Source organism: Rhinolophus sinicus, chromosome 11 (genome assembly GCF_057876585.1).
Source record: "Rhinolophus sinicus isolate RSI-liver-muscle chromosome 11, RSI-T2T, whole genome shotgun sequence".
NCBI classification, from domain to species: Eukaryota; Metazoa; Chordata; class Mammalia; order Chiroptera; family Rhinolophidae; genus Rhinolophus; species Rhinolophus sinicus.
Window position 1 is genome coordinate 603,831 of NC_142511.1, and position 20,792 is coordinate 624,622.

A 20,792-nucleotide genomic window follows, 5' to 3' on the forward strand; every position below is an offset into this window, starting at 1 on the left:
TGCCGGTGGCACCCTGTTCTCTCTCCCTTGCAGTACGAGTTTAAGGCCAAGAACATCAAGAAGAAGAAAGTGAGCGTCATGGTCTCAGTGGACGGTGTGAAGGTGATTCTGAAGAAGAAGAAGAAGGTAGGTGGGTCTGAACCGGAAGCTGGTGACGCGCACGGGACAGCCCTCCCCTTCCGCCAAGTGGCCTGCTCTGACCAGCGTTGTTGGACAGGCTGCCCTGGAGCCGAGAGTGAGGCGGGCCAGGGCCCTGGTGTCCCGCGGGTGGCAGGGTCATCTCCTGTCATCCTTCATTCACCACCACCTCTCCCCACACACACTTTAATACCTTCACCTTTGAGTCTCAATCTTGGGAAATATGTTAAGTTCCAGTGATGACAAGTCTCAGTGGATGAGAGAAGCCTCCCTCAGCACTGTCCCCTGTCTGAGGTGGCAGCCAGCTCCAGGGGGCGTCCTTGTGTCCTGCTGTCACAGGTGTACTGCTTCAGCCCATCTGCTGAAACGGCCCTCAAGGCCCGGCCACCCCGTGTTCCGTGCGGGAGAGCCGGTGAGGCCTGCCCCCCGTTGGGGTGACAGCAGTGAGTGCCTGTGGTGGGAACACTCGGCTGTTTCGTGTTAGTTGTGTGTGTTGGGGGGACGGTGAAGGACAGCCCCCGGGAAAGGTTAGATGTGCTCAGTCGTGGGCTGGGAGCAGCGCCTGCACACACAGTGGTGAATTTCAGAAGACGGAGCTGGGGCCTTGGTTAGTGAAACTAACCAAGGATAGTTTGGTCCTGGGGGGTCTGCAAGGTACATTCTTGGGACACAGCTTCCTTGCTTGTTGCACAAGAGTTTGGCTCATTTATGGAGCAGGCCTCCCTTCGCGTTAAGCTCCTCTCTGAACCTCACTGACTTTCTAAAGTGCCACGGAATAAGGACTTTGTAGAAAGAGAGACAGAGAAAGAGGAGGGGCGGGGACTGGGGGTGGCTCTGTCGACCGCACACGCCAGCCGTGAGGCATCGGGGAGCCTGGCCTGGCACTGCGGCCGGGGGTCATGAGGCACGGGCCACGGCTGAGGAGGGGGCCACACGCGGACAGCAGCGGACATGTGTCCCCTCTGAGCCCCAGTGGGAGCGAAGCCCCTCCCCTCCCAGCAGCCAGGAGCCCCGTCCCACAGGTGTCAACAGGCCGAGAGGGACATGGCCTGGCAGTAACTAGGTGACGTCATCCCCCGCTGAGCATTGTCACAGGAAGGCAGTTACAACAGAGTTGAAATAAAATCTAGACTCTTATAATACTCAGAATGTCTAGGTTTCAACTGAAAATCACTCCTCTTATCAGAAATGAGGAAAATTGCAACTTCAATGGAAAAACAGTCAACAGATGCCAATACCAAGAGCATCTAATCTAATGCTGGAATTATTCCACAAAGATTTAAAGCAGCGTCATAAAAATACCCCCCTGAGCTGTTCCAGACACGCCTGAGACCGGGGAAGAACTGGAAAGTCTCAGCAGAAATGGGAGCGAGAAGGGAGAGCCCAGTGGAGCTAGGAGAACTAAACACAGTCGCTGGAATAAAATCTCGGAGGGCGAGCTCGGCAGCCGAGGGGGTGCTGGGCAAACATTCAGGCCGAGCTAACTGCACGTTCACAGGTGCAGACGCGGCTTGTCTAATATCATTTAACATTCCCCGTACAAGCTGTGTGCCCCCAAATTGAGCCATTTAAAGAATCCCTGTGGTGAACAATTATATGTGGGTTTAAAGGGCCCGGGTGTGTGAGCTTTTCCTCCGACAAACCCTCGGGTGTCGGTTGGAGCACATGTGCAGTAAGGTCGTGAGGTTCCTGCCAGGACTCGCGGGGCAAAGTGGGCTCGTTCAGAGGCAGGTGAGCACCAGGTCCTGAGGGGAGGGGACGCTGACAAGTGTACTGAGGGGAGGGGACGCTGACAAGTGCACTGAGGGGAGGGGACGCTGACAAGTGTACTGAGGGGAGGGGACGCTGACAAGTGTACTGTGCACAGAGAGAGTGAACCGGTGTAGTGAGGGGTCCAGAAACCTGACAGGCGAGGCCTCTGCAAAACCTGGGACATTTCCTACACAGAAGAGGTTCTGGTGGGGCCGTGTTTAGCTCTCTGGAGGGCTCGCACATAAAGGAAGGTTCGGTCTCCTTGTTTCCGCCTTTGCTCCAAATGGGTCAAAACCCACAGGGCGGTGAGTGATTCTAGGAAGGCAACGTTTGCAAAGATGTCAGTCTTAGTTGGAGCTGAGTTTTGTTGTCTGTGAATCAACATTTGGTGTTACTTGCTTGTAAGGTGGTTGAAATCTAGCTCTGTGGCTGGACTGGTATGGAATGAAACTCCAGGGATTAAATGGCATATGTGTGTGCGTGTGCGTGTGCGCGTGTGTGTGCAGGCCAGGTGTGCACAGTGTGTTCCAGTCAAGCTCCTGACGCACCTAAGGCCTGGATGTGGCCTCCCCTGGTCCCTGGTGGGGTCCCCCCGTGTCCATACCCGCTCGGCTGTGACCTTGGCGTCTCTGAGGTGAATGCAGAGCCGGACACCCTCACTGGACAGTTACCCAGCATGCACCTGCTCGCCTTTCCCCGTCTTCTTTCCTGGAGAGACCAGGGCACCTCCCTAGCTGTCCTGGACAGCCCTGCCTGTGACCGTGGCCAGCGAGGGTGGGGGCAGGCACCTGGGAGCATGTGGCAGCTGCCGGCCCCGGTGTCCCCACAGCACACTGGGTGCTGCCCACCTCATCAAGCATCTGGGGTCCCCAGTACTGCCCTGCAGTGCTCGGTCCCCACCTGTCACCCACTCCTGTGCTCGTCCCCACTGCTCAGGGCACTGCGTCAGGTTCCGAGCCAGGAGGAACCTCCTGTGTGGGTGACTGATGATGGGCCCGTTACCACCCCACCTTTGAGGGAGGGAAAGCCGGGCTCCCTTCTCCCACTCCTCTCTCTGGACAGGCGCGTGCTCTTTTGTTCCCTTAATGCTGGAGTCTGCAGTGCTGGCCTGGGCCGCCTTGGCGCCAGCTGCCCTCCACGCCCTGGGGAGACACTCCTGAAGTGTTGGAGGGCCCGAGGGGACGGGACACATGACATTTCTGCTGTCCTTTCGTGCTGTCAGTTCCAGGCCTCTCAGAGGGCAAGTCGGCCAGGACAGACGCGCGTGTTTCACAGGCCTCCCGGGGTCCGTGTGCCCGGGCCTGTGGTCAGCACCAGCCTGACTGATGCATCTACAGCTTCTCTTGTTGCAGAAGAAGGAGTGGACGTGGGACGAGAGCAAAATGGTGGTGATGCAGGACCCCATCTACAGGTGAGTGTGGCCGGGGCTGGGGGGGTGCTGCCCCCTGCTGTCCCCTGGGGCCACACAAACCAAACACAGTTCTGCGGCGCTTCTCTCCTGAGACTTGTTTCTGCAGCTGTAAGTACAATAAGCAACGTAACGCATCTTTAACTCTGAGAGGAAAAGTCTTCCTGTGCTGCTTTGCGCGGGGGGAATGGGAAGGATTCCTGCTTTTGTCTTTGAGGCCTTTTCATTTTGTGTTAGTTGTGTCCTGACTGACATTTCGTAATCGCATGTGTGTTGATCAGAAGGAGCAAACCCGGTTCCCACCCCCCTCTGCTCACAAGCGCTGCAGCTGTTTGTCTGCTCGTCTGCCTGCCCTTCAGAGGCTGAGCTCAGAGGGCCTTGCGACCATTTGGGAAGCAGAGTCACACATACCCACCCCAGAAATCCCCTGTGGTGACACTGGCGTGAGTCCTGCAGAGGAGCTGGCCCACCCGTGTGCACTCTCCGGGCGGGGGGACCCAGGCTGAAACACCCCTCCGCACCCCTCCGCTCCCCACCTCGCCTCCTTCCCGGGAGAATGGCATTAGCTGTCCCTCTGGGATCCACGGGCCGTGGCTCTGAGCTAGGATCTTGTCTGCTCTCCACGTACTCGCCTGGGCTGACAAAGTGGATTAGGTTGGAACCTGACTGCATGGCTGGCAGCTGGGGGCCCGCCTTCCGGTCAAAGGAGACGCCTGTGAAGCGGGATTTTCATTCCTCCCAAAAGACACACAGAAGGGAATTTGTGCCGCTGGCCGGTGCTGGGGGGGCCGAGATCACTGACATGAGTGGGTCACAGGCCCGTTCTCGGGGAGCTCGAGGCCCGTGGGGAGATGCGGTGCTGAGGCAGCCACGCCTGGACAGCGGGTGACACGAGCTGTCCTCTGTGTCCTGGCGTACTTCCTAACGGCCGCTGCGGTGGCTGTGATCGGACATTCCTATGACTGCAGCGGCCCTGGGGGAACGGTGCCCAACCCGCTTTGCGTTTCTGGCACTGAACTAGCGTCTGGCCCATTTGATGCATTTAATAACCGTGAGGAAGGCAGACGGGCCAAAGCACTGAATTCATATCTGGAAATGAAATAAATCGTATCTGATGGACTCACAGAGGCGAGGAAAGGCTTCAGGAAACAGACGGCATCGGAGCAGAGCCTGACAGTGTGAAAGGACAAGCCCTGCTTGTAAAAGAAAGGGTTTTTTGGTTTGTTTGTTGTTTTTCTCACAAGGCACCTTGTCCATAAAAGAGTGACCTCTCTGAGCTTGGTCATCAGGACCTGAATCTCGCCTTTCATTGGTTGAAAGAAAGGACTTCCCCAAAGTTTTAGCACGCCTCAAACAAGCTGTTGATTTTGATTATTTTTATAACAACTTTGTTGAGGTATGATTGACGTACAAAAATTGAGCACAGTTCAAGAGGGTGGTTGGGTAAGTTCTGACGTGTGTGCACACTTGGAAACCATCACCGCAGTCGAGACGATGAGCATAGCTGTGTCCCCCGGAAGGTCCCCTGTGCCCTGTGGCAACCTTCCCTTCCGCCCTCTGCTGAGTCCCGCCTTCCTGCCTCCACATCTGGCAGCTACCCAGTCCCCCCTGGTATCACACACGAGTGTGTGTCCTTGAATTCTGTGTAGATACGAGCGCACGTTGTATCCCCTTTGGGGCCTGGCTGCTTTCGTTCCGCGTAACTGTCCTGAGAGCCGGCGCTTGTCACTGTGTGTGTCTCGGCAGCTTAGCCCCGTGTTACCGGACAGTGTTCCCTTGTGTGAGTGACACGGTTTGCTTACCATGTACCTGGTGACATGGTTTGGGTGGTTTCTGGCTTTCAGCTGCTGCATTGAAGCTCTAAGGCTGCTCACGTACCGGTCCTGTGAGCACACTTTTGTTCCCCTGGGCGAGCTCCCAGGGCCAGAACACCCGGTCATTCTGTGGGCGGCTGTGTGATCGTTCACGAGCTGCCAACCTGTTTCCCCAAGTGGTCCCTCCGCTCGGGCGCCCTCACCACCATCAGGCTGTGAATTTCAGCTCTTCCAATGGGTGTCAGTTAGCACCTCCCGCGGTTCTGTTATGTTGGCGCAAAAGACATTGTAGCTTAAAAGGTTAAAAAAAAAAAATTATAAAACCACAATGACTTTTGCACCAACCTAATAATTTGCATTTTTCTCATGACTAATAGCGTGAGCATCTTTGCATCAAACATGCCATTCGTATGTCTTTTGTGAAGCGTCTGGTCACATCTCTCGCCCTTTTTTCATTGGGGTGTTTTGTTTTCTTATTATTGAATTTTGAGAGTTCTTTATACATTTTGGCTACATGTCCTTTATCAGATACATGATTTGCAAATATTTTCTCCAAGTCTGGCTTGTCTTTTCTCTTAATAGTGTCTTTTGAAGAGCAGAAGTTTGAATTTTGATGAAGTCCAAACTGTCAGTTTTTAAATGTACGGGTTGTGCTTTGAGTGTAAGGAATTTTTAACTCAGGCCTTCTTTTGTGCTCTCTCCTGAAAGCATTACAGTTTTAGGCTTTATGTGTGTGATCTGCTTTGATTCAGGCTTTTATATGGTATGAGGGACACATCCAAGTTCCTTTTTCTCTTTTTTCTTTTTTCTGCAAATGGATGTCCAGTTGTTCCAGCCTCATTTGTTGCACAGACTGTTCTTTGTCCACTGAGGTCATTCTGTGGGACGTCCATTACCTCTGAATTGTGTGGTTTATTTTAGGACTATTTTCTGTTCTGTGCGTCTAACTCTCTCTGACTCCAAGTACTCAGCGTCTTGATCACTGTAGCTTCATAATAATCCTTGCAAGCAGGACAGCTCCTGGTCGTCCAACTTTGTTCTTTTCAAAGGTTTCATTAGTGTTGGTGTGTATCTTTCTCCATCCATTCACTTTTAAGGAGAAACATGTCTTTTGGTGGGGGGCAGAAAACATCAACGGAATCTTAGTTTAAAGTGAAGTTTTTTTGGCCAATGCCTCTCCCCCAGAAAAAAAACAAACACACCCCAAGCAGCAGACTTTCTGAGGTAGGTGTCTGGCGGATCTCTTCCTGAGGTATCAGAAGTGAGTAGCCTGTCTCTGTGAACAAAGGAGTGAGGTTTAGCCAGTGCTGTTCCAGTCTCCTAGATATTTTTCCCTCGTGTTCGGTTGTGTTTTGGGTCTCTGTGCGTGTGAGCGTGTGTACCAGTGTACTGTGCGCAGGTAAAGAGGGCTCTTTCTACACTGTGTATGTCCCCTGCCGTCCTCAGTGCGAGCATTCAGCGTGGTGATGACATACTAGCACTGACAGATGAGCCTTCCTGGGGCACTTACTTTCCGGCCCTCGGGGAACCACTCTGGCGTGCTGCTGAAGGGTACATCATTTCAGTTTTTATGAAATTCTGGGTTAGTGCAGCGTTCACTTCAGGAAACTTGTTTATGGTGAAATACATTCTTCCAATCAAAAGAGATGCCTGACCACCTCAGCAATGCAGGTTTTGTTTTTTTAGGAAGTCTAATTTTAAATTTAAGTCTTTTGTATCTCTCACGGAATAACAGAATCATGTTTCTTTTATCGTGATGAAACATATAACATAAAGTTTGCCATTTTGCCCACTTTTAAGTGTGCAGAGCAGTGGGTTAATTACACTGCCGGTGTTGTGCAGCCGTCACCACATCTGTCTCCAGAACTGTCCATCACTCTCAGCGGGCACTTGGCACCCGTCAGGCACAAGCCCCGAATTCACCTCCCTGAGCCCGGGGAGCGTCTGTCCTCACAGGAAACTAAGAGGCCAAAGCACTGGTGACATTGGGCCTGGTCCCTTCCAGTATAGGACCCACTGTGTGTCCAGAGCTGGAGGTCACTCACCAGAGTGTCAGTGTCACCTGTTGACAGCGCCGCTGGCTTGTGGCTTTTGGGAAGAAGACCCTCCCAGGACCTGCGTGTAGCGAGCCCTGCCCCAGTGTCCGGAAACAGAGCTTTCCTGGTCAGGTGCTGGCCTGATGGCGTCTTTAGTGCGTTCCCTTTGCTCTTCCTGTAGGATCTTCTACGTGTCTCACGACTCCCAGGACCTGAAGATCTTCAGCTACATCGCTCGAGATGGCGCCAGCAACGTCTTCCGGTGCAATGTCTTCAAGTCCAAGAAGAAGGTAGGGGCAGCCATCAGTCACCCGTCCTTTTCCTCAGATGGACACAGAGTGCCCCCAGCACTGACCTGTCTCCCTGGTGACAGGCAAGATCGGGGGAGGTGGCTGTTGTAACATGAGCTGTGGGGCCTGTCTCAGCAATCCGCCACCGCGCCTGTGTAGTGAGACTGGTTTCTTCTGACCCTCGTGTGGGCGACGGGCCAGCAGCTGGGCAGATCTGCCACCGGCTCAGTGCTCTGAAGGGCAGCGAGTAGACTTCTGCCCTCGGTGTGCGGTAGGAAAGAAGCACTGCCACTTGCCGAGGTGGCCCTTCCTCGTCATTGTGTGCAGTGACCAGGGGTTGCGAGTCAGGGTGTGTGCAGTGGGGCTGAGGTGTACTGTGTGACACTGATGGTCCTGGGTGCTCATGTCTGGGCAGTAACCTTGACCTTGAGTGTGTGCAGCTTTGGCACTGGTGTGGGGCCGGCTTCCTCGCTCCCCCTCCAGGAGTCTAACACGAAACCTGTTTCAAAAACCCGGGATCTCGCCCTGCTTCTGCCCTGGAACCCTGTGTGGTGGTCTGCGGGCCACTGTCTGGGGCTCTGAGCTTCCTCACCTATAAAACCAGGAGGAGCGTCGAAGCCAGCAGCATTTCCTGAGCATGTAGCACCCCGAGTGTTCCGTGTTCAAATGTGCTGGGAGCCCTAGAGTTGGAGAAACCCCTTTAAACTTCGTGTGGCCCAGCATTTCTCAAACCGACGTGGCCATGGGACCATATTTTTTCTGGGTTATGTGTGTTGGTATCCTGGGAACTGTCTGCTAAGAGATTTTGAAAGCACGCTGCTTAGCCTCTGAGGTCCCCAGCCTGCGTCCCAGGCACTGCCCACACGCCTGGCCTTGTGTGGAGGCTGCTTCCAGTTGCCGCTGTGTGCTCCCCCGATGCTGTGTGGCCTCAGGCATCTTCCATAGGCTGTGGGTACCTTGTCAGGTGGGCATAAGAATCATACACGACAGGGTCAGCATCTACTAACATCTGTGTCCCGTGCCACCCAGCCCCACAAACAGTGACACTTTGCGGATTTAGCCTGGTCCCCTCAGGAGATTTGTGCGCTGAGCACCTGCCCCACGCTCTGTAATGCAAATCGCGGACCCCATGGAAAATGCAAGGGGATGAGCACGTGCGAGACCTACTTCTCCATCCAACGAGTGTGTGGGGGCAGAGCTACGCACAGAAGACCCCCCCAGAAAGGGGCAGAAGCGGGGGCTGCGTGAGCTCCGTGTTTCAGGGGCTGGAGGCTGGTGTGACCCTGGGAGGGGCCCGGGAGGGAGGGAGAGCAGGGCGTCCTGAGGCAGTGGGTGCTGCCCAACAGGGGTGACGAGGGTGCCCCGAGCGCTCGGCTGTACATCTGACTGTCGTGTTAGCTCCCCAAGCTTACCGCGGCCCTGGCCTCTGCCTTTGTGCCTCACCAGCCGGTAAACCGCGTGTGTGCTGGGAGGAGGTCTGGGGGCTCTGGGATCAGGGAGCATGTGCCAGCCACCTGCCTGCACACTGAGCTCGTGTTAGTCTTGGGAAGAGCGAGAGCAGACTCACCCAGCCGTTCAGTCTGTGGCTGCCATGGCCACCATGCCCAACCCGCACATGCGGCCTCCTCCAGCCTGTGCGGGTTCTGAGACGCAGACTGCCCTGCTGTCCCCCATTGTCCCTCCGAGTTAAGCAGCAGAGTTCTAGGCACTGCCCGGGTCAGATTCGATCCTCGGGCTGTTTGAGGAAGAAGGGGAGGGAGGAAGTAGCCACAGAAGGGACCCTAGTGGGCGACGCCTCTGCAGCAAGGTGGGGAGGGCTCACCAGAGGCTCCCTTCACTGTTTGTCTCAGCCCTTGTCACCGCAGCCCTGGGCGCGTGGACCGAGCGTGCCTGTCATGCTTGGCAGGGGGGCTGTCCAAGGCGGAAGGGTCCCCTTGCTCTGTCCCTTCTGTCGGCTGGCTGTCAGAACCATGGTGACATGTCTCTCTTCTCCGTGAATGTGTGCTCATCTGGACACCTTAGGTTTCCCGTCTCTTTCTGTGGCTGTTTCCTGGTTCCTCTCCTCCTGCATCCTGGCCCAGGGTCCCTGGTCCCTCACCGTGTCCCCTCTGTCCCTCCCAGAGCCAGGCTATGCGGATCGTGCGCACAGTGGGGCAGGCCTTCGAGGTGTGCCACAAGCTGAGCCTGCAGCACACACAGCAGAGCGCGGACGGCCAGGAGGACGGGGACAGTGAGAGGAAGAGCAGCGGCTCCGGGGACCCAGGTAGGCCCTCAGTGTGCAGACGGAGCCTCTGGGGACTCCTAGCGCCTGAGCTGCTGGCTGCCAGCCCTCGGGTTTCAGCAGTGCTCAGGGCTCCTGTCCCTTCCCCACTGTCCCTGGTCCCTCCCCGGGGAGATTTATGTTCCATGTGTCTCGGCCGCAGCTGCCCCGGCCAGTCCTGGGCTCGGACCAGGTGAGGCCGGCTTGCCCTGTGTGCTTTGACGCCTGGAGGGGGGTTCCTGGAAGAGACGACCCCCCCACCCCCACCCCGGGGCAGACAGCCGCCCTGGGAAGAACAGAGCGTCTTAACAATGAAAGTCTCACCACGCGTCTGAGCATTGGGTTTAGGGGTGTGAACCTTTACACCAGCCGGCGGGATGTCCAGCTCACTCAGAGCAGCCCCACACCGCCCGCCTCCTGCCACCTGCCCGTGTGTCCTTGGTTCCAGCGCCTTCCTTCACCCGGCAGATGGGTGTCAGTTTCTCGACTGGGTAGAGGGGACACCAAACAAGACAAGTGGGGAGCTCACATTCAGAGTCGGGGTGCAAACAAATGACACATCCATCATTTTAGGGACTGTGAACACTAAAGCCACTCAGCCCTGAGAGGCCACGCCCACCCGCAATGCGTCCCCATCACAGCGGGGCCCTGTCAGCAGTCCCTCTGCTCGTCCCCAGCTCCGTCTCTTGTCCAAGGTCAGCCCTTTCACCTGCCGCTGCCCTGCACCCTCCTGCTGTCACCTGTCTCACGCGCCTGAATCATCACCTGCACCTCCCCCCCGTGCTAGCTCTGCCCTGCAGACAGAGCAGCTCAAGTCTTAACAAAAGGGATGGAAACTTCCTGCACCGCCAGCCTTGTCCCTTCCCTCTCCTCACAGCCACGCTTCTGGCCAGACTGGTCTGCAGCCACGCGTCCACTTCCTTGCCCCTCCCCCGCTGGCACTGCCGCCTCCGGACGTGTGTGTGTGTGTGTGTGTCTGCTGCCCGTCCCGAGCAGACCGGGCAGGGTCACTGAAGGGCCCCTCTGCCGCCTCCTCGTCCTACTCCTGCGAGTCCCTGGCCTTCCAGGTCCCAGCGGATGTGTCCTCCAGGCCGCCCTTTTCCCTGAACCCTCCGTGGTGTCCCCAGCAGCCTGAGACGCCTCCACCTGCCTGTGGCAGACTCTTCTGTGACGGCAGCTTTACCCTGAGCTGCTCCTCTTCCCCGACGTTTCCCTCAGTCACCTGCACAGATTTCAAAGCCCCTCCTACAGGTGCAGCGTTCCTGTCCCCCCCCCCCCGCCCCGCCATGCACGTGTCCCCACACACAGCTGGGCACAGGCCCTGTGACGTCTGTCCCTGTCCTGTGTGTTGTGCCCCCTCAGCTGAAGCCTCGTAGTTCCCACCCTTGTGCCGTCTACATCTGTCCTCCACGTCACCTCTGGGGGGACATTTGAAAGAACGGACCTCTTTCCATATTACTCAGCTGCTTCGAATCCTTCAAGATAAAACCCACTCCTCCCGGTGGCGTCCCTCCCATGGAGCGTGTGCCCTGCATCCCGGGCCCGCCTGCTGCCTGCCCTGCCTGAGCTGGGCCTCCCCCTGCCCAGGTGTGGCTCGTGGCTTCTAGTGACTGTCCTGTGCCCCGGGTACAAGTAGTTAAACGTGCAGGTCAGGCTTCCCCCACCTCCCTTCCCGCTCTGTCTGTCCACCCAAGCGCTTTCTGAACTGCCTCCTGCCCCCGGCCCCTACCTGCTTCTGCTCTTGGAGCCAAGGTCAGAGTCAGGCTCAGGGGTGGGGCACTGGTGCTGTGTCGGACGGGGCCTCAGCCCCCTCGTGCTGTTCTGACGCCCTGCGCCCTCCTCGCCCGTCCAGGTCAGCCTCCAATCTCGTGGTTGGAACTGAGGCCCCGGGAGTCAGGGGGTTCACTGACAGCCCCCCAGGGGCGTGGCTGGGGATCCCCATGTCCCCCGGCCCAGGTCAGGGCTCTGCCCCTGGGCTAATTTCACTCCTGAGCTGGGCTGAGGTTGAGATGACTGTCACCCCTCCAGCCAGGTTCCCCACACCAGGCCGGAGGAAATGTCATCTTTGTTTCTGGACTTTAAAAAGATGCTGAAATGGGAGCATCATATTGGATTGGAACTGTAACGGACTGGAGTGGAGACATAGGTGATAATGCTAGGGAGCCAGTGGCCTTCCCTGGTGTGACACAGTGGCCCTGCTGTGGCAGGAGAGGACAGTGTTCTGTGGTCCCACCCCGTCCCCTCCCTCTGTGCTGTCCCTGCAGGCCGCCAGCTCACTGGAGCCGAGAGGACCTGTGTGGTCACCACGGAGGAGACCGACATTGACGCCGTGGAGGCCCCGCTTCCCGGGGGTGACAGCCTGGAATTCAGCCGAGGGGTCACCGACCTCGACGCCGTCGGGAAGGACGGCGGCTCCCACACAGACTCCAAGGTGGGCAGGAGGAGCCCAGCCAGGTGTCCACACGTGGCCACCTCCTGGGACAGCCTGCGTCACAGGCTCAGCTGCCATCAGTCACCTGCCACCCTTGATGGCGTCCCCCCTGCACAGAACCTGTCCTCAGACCTGTGCAGGCCAGTCCTGGCACACGGCACTGGGGGAGGGGCCGGGCCTCTGACGGGCAGAGCAGCGGGCGCCCTGAGGCTGCGGTCAGGGCGCTGGTGCTGGAGAACTGCGAGACCACCAACCTCACAGCTTATGGAGGTGGAGGTGCCGGACATAACAGACTGAGAAACAGAACCCGAGGCCAAATTCCAACCTGAAGACAAATGAAACCCCAGCAGGCGAATCCTGACGCTGCCCCTGGGAGGCTGGGGTGGCTCTGCGGGGTCAGGGGCTGCCTCACACGCTCTGTTCATGGTGGCCTTAGGGCAGTTCTGTCCCCAGTTGTGTGACACCCTCAGCGAGGGCCATAGCCTGTCCCTAGGCGTCTGCCCCGTAGACATCGGGGTGGGGCCAGCAGCAGGAAGGCCAGGAACAGCTCTCTGGCTCACAGGAGCCATCGTAGCGACACTGTCCCCTCCAGGAAGGGCAGCAGGGAAGGCCCGAGACCACTTCCCACCGACAGGAGCTGTGAGCGGGGCAGGGGCGGGAGCAGCGTTCTAGCTGCCTCCTGGCCAGGCCGGAGGGGACCCGGTCGTGGGAGGAGCTGTGTCCACGCCCAGCACCTCCGGGAGCTCACACGGCTGGTTACTGAGCTGTCCCAGCAGCCTTTGCTGCCTGCAGACCCAGCCTGGTCACAGCACCTCTGCCCTGGGGCCGCCACCCTTCCCTTGGGGACACCACATCTCTAGCCCTCGGCTGACTGGGCCGTTGGGCCACATGTCAGAGCCGGTGAGTCAGCCAACGTTGCTGCTGCCGGGTCATGACCTGGCTTCTCTGCTCCTCAGGTGCCGCCCCCGGAGCCCATGCTGACCAGCGCGCCGGGGACGCTGCTTCCACCACCACTGCTGTCCTCGCAGGCCCCGGGCGTGGGGGTGGGGACGCCGCTGTCCTCCCAGCACCAGGTGCAGCTCCTGCAGCAGCTCCTTCAGCAGCAGACGCAGCAGACGCAAGTGGCTGTGGCACAGGTTCTCCTCAGCCCCTCCCCCAGGGCCCAGGGCAGGATCAAGTGGGGGCTGTGGGGCCGTCGCACTTGTGGGGTGTTGCTTATTGGGGCGGGGGAGACAGTGGCTCCTGGGGTCCATGCTCGGCTGGGCTTGGCTGGCTTGTCTGGCTGCGCTGGGGGCCCGGGAAGCAGGTGCAGCCCCCAGAGTTGGCTGGGGGCAGAGGCCAGTGTTAAGGAGCTTCGTGTGCGAGCTTACACCTAACGCCCTGCAGAGACCGGCACGTGGCTCTGACCACCTGTCCACACAGGTGCCCACGCCTTCAGTGGCCGTGATTCTGTGACGCCAGCCTGGCCTGGAATCCATCAGAACGGGATGTGACTTGTGGGACTTGGGTGCAGTGTTTGAGGCATGATGACAAAACCTGGCTTACGCTCTGGAGCTGTTTCCTTTGAGCTCCAGAGATGTGTTGGGGGGGCTGCTACTTTGCAAAGGACGGTGAGCGAGTCGCGCTGCTTCCTCTGCTGAGGCCCCTGGCTCTCCAGTCGCGCCCCGTCTTCACTCTGGCAGTTGGGCAGTGGTGAGGACACGCTCACGAGGGCCACGGAAAGGCTGACTCCCGCGGTCTGACCAGACATGGCGGGACCGGACTGGGTGGGTGAGGACAGTGAGGAGGGTCCTTCATGGTGTGACCAGACTGAGCTGTCTGGCTTCTCGCGCTCGAGAGCGGCAGGGCGCAGACTTCTCCAGGGGCACTTGTGCTCCCAGGTTTCTTCTGCTGACTCTTCTCAGGACTTGTGGGCCGGGCGAACCTCCCGGACAGGGCGGTCCTTTCCAATGTGCCGCTTGAGGAAGCATCGGGCAGCCTCACCACAACTGGCTCTGTCTCAACCTGGGTCTTGGAAAGACCTTGAAACACCTGAGTCTCGCACCGACCTGGGCCTGCCGCCTCATGGTACCTGTGGCAGCCAGGCTTCCCGATGGTGGAGTCAGAGGGCACTGCTCCCAAGTGAGCTGAGCCTTTTGAAGATTTTGACCATGAGCAAAAGTGTGTGTGCTGGTGCTAGGAGGGTTCACAGGTGTCCCCAAGATAGTCACAATGGAGGGGTGTCATTAATGCTTCTTATGTTTGGGGAGAATCATTGCTCTTTGTCCAGGAACAGAACTCACCTCTAGTTAATGCCGTGTGGCTGTCTGGGGAACCCCACCTCCCTGGCTGGTGCTGACAGCAGCACAGTCGTCCCACCCACACAGTCTCCACGCGTCCCCACTGACTGCAGATTCATCCTGCAGCCATCACGCAGTTCTCTTTCGGCAGATGAATTGCCACGTGATTATTATCTACCCAAGAAAGGGCTTGATACATATTCATGATGAATATTATCAGAGACACATTTGAATTTAAGTCACTGCTCAGTACTAAAGGGAAACTATTTGCAATGTGTCATCTACACAGGAAGTGCTGTGGCGGCCATTCGGTCTGCAAAGCTGGGGACCTGGGATGAGACCCTGAGAGTGTGTCAGTGGATGTCACTGCCCTGGCGCTGTCCTGGAAGACAGTGAGCCTAGGGTTGGGGGCGTGCTTTCCTGGGCCCTTCATGGGCCTCAGGCCGGCCACGCCCACGGGCCAGACACCCTGAGCCTGTGACTCGAGTCTGTTGGTCATAGTTGTGCTGCCCTGGTTGACCAGTCGGACAGTGAATGACGTGATTGAAAAGCCACCGCAGTGCGTGGTGTCCCTGCATTGGTGAGGACTCTGGGTCAGGCCGCAGGCTTCCCGTCTTCATTCAGGTCGGAGAGCCCCTCAGGGTCATCAGGCAGCTTCCTGACCAGCTCCTCGAGCCTCCCTGCCATCCCGAGAGCGGCCTCCGGCCACCATCACTGTGTCTTCCTTTGCTGCTGAGAGGGCAGCGGGGGTGTCCTTGCACCACAACCAGCACTCAGCTCATCTGTCCTGCAGATGATTCGGTCCTGACCTGCCCTTCCGCCACCCCTGTCCCATCCGAGGGCCTTGTGTCGGGGTCCATATCTCGGGGAATGGCGGTTGCACAGCCATGTAGGTGGGTTAGTAGGTGGAGCTTCTTGGCACCTTTCACACATTTAAAACAGACGGAACTTGTTGTGCGTGGGGTCTCTGCACGGTGGGCTTGGTCTCGTGTCTTGTTCTGTCGGACTCTGTTGCCACCAAACTGCAACATTTCTCTCTCTTCATTGACACCTGGTCCCAGAACTGCAGTGGGTGGTGCGGTGACGTCACACTCCAGGTGGGCACACACTTCCCTTTGCTCTGGAAGCATCTGTGCCCCACCCCCCACCCCCAATGGCTCCTGGGAAGAGCTGAGGATAAAGACAGTTTCTTGTAAACACATGCACTCCTGGGGTCCCTTGTTGCCTTATGTACACCGCCCCCCATTTACCCTGCCTCACCAGCCAGTCTGGTCCCTCTGTTGTCAGGCCCCTGTCAGGCTGTCCTGATTTGGTCTCACAGCCTGGGCTCTCCCTAAATTGGCTCAGGACTGGTCTAGAAGGGCCACCCTGGCCTTGAAGGGACTCTGCAAAGGTGCTGTCCAGCAGCTCCCCACGTTTATAGGGTGGGCCCCATGTGCACAGTGGACATCAACCCCCCACTGCCTTCCCGCGCAGCATGGGGCTGGCCTGGCTGCACTAGCTTCCTGCTTCTAGGTGGACCAGATGTTCAAGGGTGTGGCTGCGGGTACAGCCACGCCTTAGCCGGACGCTGGGAGGTCGCGGGCACCTGCATGGCCATGGCAGGACCCCGTAGCGCCAGGCTGCTCTGGGCCCTGCGGCTGGGGGGCTGCAGTTCAGTCCGGCCCATTCCGTCACGCTGCCCATTCCTGGCCTAGCTCGCGAGGAAAACACTAGCGCCGCTTGGTGTCACTGCTATTTCAAGCTTCCTCCACCCACTGCCTTTGCGGTTCTTCCAAAATAAGTGCAATCGCGTGTGCTGTGCTCAGTTGGAGGACCAGCGCTGAAACCCCCACCCCCACCCCGCACCCCCGCGTGCCCTGGACCCAGCCCGTCAGCCCCGCCCCCCCAGCACGCGGAGCCACGCTGCCAGCCTCTGCCTGCGTGTCGGGCGCAGGGGCACAAACCGCTCTGGTTCTCTCCACTGCCATTTGTTTCCATGTGCTGGCCTCCCCAACGTCAGCCTGGCCCTGCCCCCACTTCCCGTGGAGGAGGAGCTGGAGTCCAGGCAAGTGGGCCGCGAGCCAGTGGGCCGGGGTCTGGGGTGGGGCGGGTTGAGGGCGGGAGCCCGTCCGGGGGCGGCGTGGACTCGGAGGGCGCAGGGTGGACCTTGGGCTTGCAGGGCTGGGGCGCTGAGCTGGACACGGCGTTCCAGGCGTGGCCACCCCGCCAGTCTGTGAGCTGGTCAGTCGCTGCCGAGACCACGCAGCTCCGGTTGGAGAGGCCCCCTCGCACCTTCCCGGACATTCCTATATGGCCGACGTTTGTGCCCAGTGCTTGACATTCCGTAAGAAAAGTGTGTGCTGCGTACAAACAGTTGTCCGTGTGCAGGGAGGTGAGCACAATGCGGCCGTGGCTGCCCGCCCACGCAGGACGCAGGGCTCCTGGAGGCACCCTGTATGCCCTTGGCTTGGTGTGGGTCCCTGTGGCAGGAGGGCTGCAGCCCCGCGTGGGCCTGACGCCACTGAGGCAGAGCCTTTCAGGGCCGCTTTCAGTCTGCGGCAGGCGTGTGCTTCCGCGTCCTTGGGTCTGAAAACACCTGGGATGTCACCACCTGCGTTTTCAGGCCTGCAGTCTCACTTCACCTGATTGCACGAGCTGGTCTTGAGGCAGTGCCTGTGCGTTTGAGATGCAGTCTTTGACTCAGGACTGTCGCATGTGTTGACGGTCACCAGCCACTGGCACTTGGTTACCTGCAGAAGAAGCTTCTGCCTCCTCTTTTCCCCTTCCGGGGGTACTGAGCACTGCGTCCACTGGACGTGGAGTCATAGGCTGCCCTCCGTCCAGAGGTGGAGACAGTGAGGTCCAGGTAGAAGAATCAGCCACAGCTGCAGAGGAGTTCCCACAGACTGGCCGTGAGGCCAACCCCCCTTCCGGTGCCCCTCCCCCCACCGGTGCCCCTCCCCCCACCGGTGCCCCTCCCCCCTACGGCCTGCTCTGACCGGATGTTCAGATGTGGGTGTGTGTGCACAGAGCCCACAGGCGCAGTTAGTGGTGTGCAGACTTCTCCCCTGTGCACACGCACGGCCGTGTGCTCCACAGAAAACCGAGTCTGTCAGCTCAGTAGGGCCCTTTCCACGACACGCTGGGGGTTGAGTTACCTTAGTTGCAGATGGCAGGTTCAGGCTGGCCTTTCCTCCGGGGCACTTCCCACAGCACCCGCCCTGTTCCTGAGAACCAGCAGGGCCAGGGACTCTCAGGAAATATCTGCGTGCCTCAGTTTCCAAGGAAGATAAAGCCTTCGTGGTCACACAGCTGCTGACATCTCTCCATGCTCTCACCCCGTCTCGGTCTCCCTCCGTTTATGTGACAGCCCGTGACGCTGATGTCTGACCAGCATCAGGTCTGTCCACTGCGGCACCTGCAGAGGACAGACTTACTCCAGACTGCGTAGGCCCACCTTGTGCAGCCACAGATGGAAAGTGGCTGCTAATCCCATTCGAGGCCCTGCTTAGAGGCCAACTGCCAGGTCAGGTGCCGAAAACTAGCAGGAGTGCAACAGCAGCCCCTCCCGAGCTGCTTGGAGGGGCGGGGGTGTCTTTTACTTCCGGTACAACATGCATTTTTCTGGAGTGTTTGTGGCCGAGTGGGATTCAGGTCCTCCCGGGCTCTCCCACCCTCACTGCTCACCCCTGCCCCACCCTGGCTCTGGCTGCCTGACGCTGGGTCTTTAGCCACACCATGTTTTCAGCCCAAGAAAACCCTCTTTTCCACCGCTGGCTTGGTGCTAGTCACCAAGTTTGTTAGCTCCCTTTCTTCAGGGACCTTCTGGAACCCTCCACAGAGACCCCTCTGAGCACTTTTCAGGACACACACGTGTGAACGTGGTCATTGCCTGTGGCTCAGCTTCTTCAGGCCAGGGTCCTCCCCCGAGTTTATCCCCCACCTGATTGCACACCAAGACCTGACAGAGGTCACAGCAGGCAGGAAGCCCAGCCCTACGTGCCATGGCAGTCAGGGGGCGACGCTGACACCACAGACGGGAGAGACAGGCTTTGTTAGGCCCACCAGGCTGGTTCAGAAAGGGCATGTGGGGCTTCCACTTTCTTGGTGTGTTTGGTTGCGAGGAAAGGGAGAGGAAGGGCGGTGCAGGATTTGCTGTCACACTGTTCCTCGCTGGCGTGGCAGCGTGTCAGGTTCTGGTGCTGCCTGGTCACAGGCCCACGCGCCTGTTTTATCCAGGCTGGCACGCGGGAGGCATCAGTGGTCCTGCGCCTGCGACAGTTACTTGCACTCACTTGCACTCAGGGCCTCTCTTCTGTCTGTCCTGCCCCACGCCCTCCACAGGTGCACCTGCTGAAGGACCAGCTGGCAGCCGAGGCAGCGGCCCGTCTGGAGGCGCAGGCCCGTGTGCACCAGCTCCTGCTGCAGAACCGGGACGCGCTGCAGCACATCGCCCTGCTGGTCAGACAGGTGCAGGAGCTAGAGCTGAAGCTGTCAGGACAGAACGCCAGTAAGCCGGGGCCCGCCCCCCGCACGCCCCGCCCCACCTCCCCACGCCCGCCTCCCCACGCCCCGCCCCGCCCCCACACGCCCCGCCCCCCCACGCCCCGCCCCACGCCCCGCCCCCCGGGCCCAGCTCAGCAGCTGCCCGTCCCCAAAGCTTTTGGGGCTGCTCTGTGGCACCGTACCTGCCCCGCCCCGGTGTTCCCGTCCCGTCCATGCACTCCTTGAAATTACAAGTGGCCGGAAGGCGTTCTCAGTTGCCTTCTTGTCCCTGCCCACAGTGGACCTTGAATGTCACTGTCACAGGTTCCCTGCTGGGTCTCTGCCAGCCGTGCCATCCCCTAGGCAGCTCCTGACTTCCTCAGAGGGCTTTTCCCATGGGTCGTGCTCACACGTGGCGATGCCTGGCTGTTTATGGTTTCACCATGCGTTTCACGACTGCAGCATGAGAAAGGCTGGTGCCTTCTTAATGACCTTTCTGACGCACAGGCAGAGGCGCAACTGGCCAGATGCTGTGCTGCTGAGTGGCACGGGGTGCCTGGCTCCCGGCCTCTGCCCAGCTGCCTCCAGGCTGGCTGGGAAGCACCAGAGGGCAGCACCTGTCCTCTGGCAGCACCTATCGGTCCTGCCCTCCTCTGGTGATGCTATGCTCAGTATGGGCTGTGGTCAGCTCTTGTGTCCACTGGTCAGCTCTTGTGGCAGAGACGGCGACAGGACTTCACACGTATTACCTCGCTTAACCCCTGTTGTGGGAGGTGCTGTGCCCATTTCAGAGATGAGGGAGCCCACGCAGAGGGGAAGGATAAGACGATGTAGGACTGAGTCAAATCCGGTCTAACTGCAAACCTGATGCTGTCCCTGACACCAGCAGTCCCCCCACGCTGTGCCATATGCTTTTTAAAACATGCAGATACCCAGGTCTCGCCCTGGGAACTGGACGTCAGTAGGTCCGGGCAGGGCAGGGACTCTACTTGTACAGCGGCAGGGAGGCCTGGATTGGGGACCGCTGCACGCCACAGCCTGGAAGCCTGTCCGGATTGGTACTCTGTGTACTGAGGCGTCACAGGTCACACTGAAGTTCCCGCGTGCTGTGCACACCCTGCGCGAGGCCTGCCTGGGCCGCGCGCCCTGAGCGCCCTGCAGCGCGGCGGCGGGGGTGGGAGTGGGGGGGTGGGGGCCGAGGCGCGAGTGGTGCGCCCCCAGCCGCCCCTGCTGACGCCTGTCCCGCTTGTCTCCCTGCAGTGGGCTCCCAGGACAGCTTGCTGGAAATCACCTTCCGCTCCGGAGCCCTGCCGGTGCTGTGCGACCCCACCACGCCCAAGCCGGAGGAGCTGCCCTCGCCGCCCCCGGCCCACCCGGCCGGCAGCCCGTTAGGTAGGCGCGACTGCTTGGTGAAGCTCGAGTGCTTCCGCTTCCCCGCCGCGGGGCAGGGCCCGCCGCTGCTGGGCGGCCTGGAGCTGCTCAAATTCAGGGAGTCGGGCATCGCCTCGGAATCCGAGTCGGCCACCGAGAGCGACGAGGACCTGCCCCGCCTGCAGCACGTGCGGCGGCGCCAGGCGCTGGGCGACAGCCTGGACGACGGCATCGCGGTGTAGGCGCCAGCGCGGGCGGAGGTGCTGGTTCCAGACCTGAATTAGGCTTTGGCTTCGGAGGGACAGTGGGAGGAACTGGGTTCCCAGAGGCGGCAGGAGGGGCGGAGCGTCCGTCAGAGGGTCGCGCTGGCTGTCGCCGGCCTGACGCCCAGCGGCCCGGGCGCCCCGTCTCCGTGTCGGGCTGGGAAAGGGCCCGGCTCGTGCTCAGCTGCTCTGTCTGCATATTCAGGGCGCGCCAGCTGCCTAACCCGCCCCCACTGCGCTCGCTCTGGGCCGGAACAGGCAGGGTGGGCCCTTCCGTGAGTGT

The 20,792-nt window shown here is 59.3% G+C and overlaps 1 protein-coding gene across 8 annotated transcripts in view; it reads left to right on the top strand.

The window, feature by feature from the left end:
* Window positions 1-20,792, top strand: part of LOC109435251 (carboxyl-terminal PDZ ligand of neuronal nitric oxide synthase protein) — a 113,880-nt gene that overhangs the window by 80,561 nt on the left and 12,527 nt on the right. For 3 of the 8 annotated variants that reach the window (XR_012492939.2, XM_074322381.2, XM_088801531.1), the window contains 9 exons: window positions 34-126; window positions 3,228-3,301; window positions 7,330-7,438; window positions 9,560-9,701; window positions 11,963-12,129; window positions 13,086-13,265; window positions 16,411-16,455; window positions 18,735-18,900; window positions 20,136-20,267. Coding sequence is in view for 7 of the 8 variants with exons in the window: in XM_074322381.2 (XP_074178482.2) it covers window positions 34-126; window positions 3,228-3,301; window positions 7,330-7,438; window positions 9,560-9,701; window positions 11,963-12,129; window positions 13,086-13,265; window positions 16,411-16,455; window positions 18,735-18,900; window positions 20,136-20,267 (1,108 nt within the window). In the remaining variant the exon portion in view is untranslated. Of the gene's footprint in view, window positions 1-33; window positions 127-3,227; window positions 3,302-7,329; window positions 7,439-9,559; window positions 9,702-11,962; window positions 12,130-13,085; window positions 13,266-16,410; window positions 16,456-18,734; window positions 18,901-20,135; window positions 20,485-20,792 lie in introns of all 8 variants that reach the window. The other 5 variants (XM_088801534.1, XM_088801532.1, XM_074322382.2 and 2 more) reach the window with 3 other exon arrangements.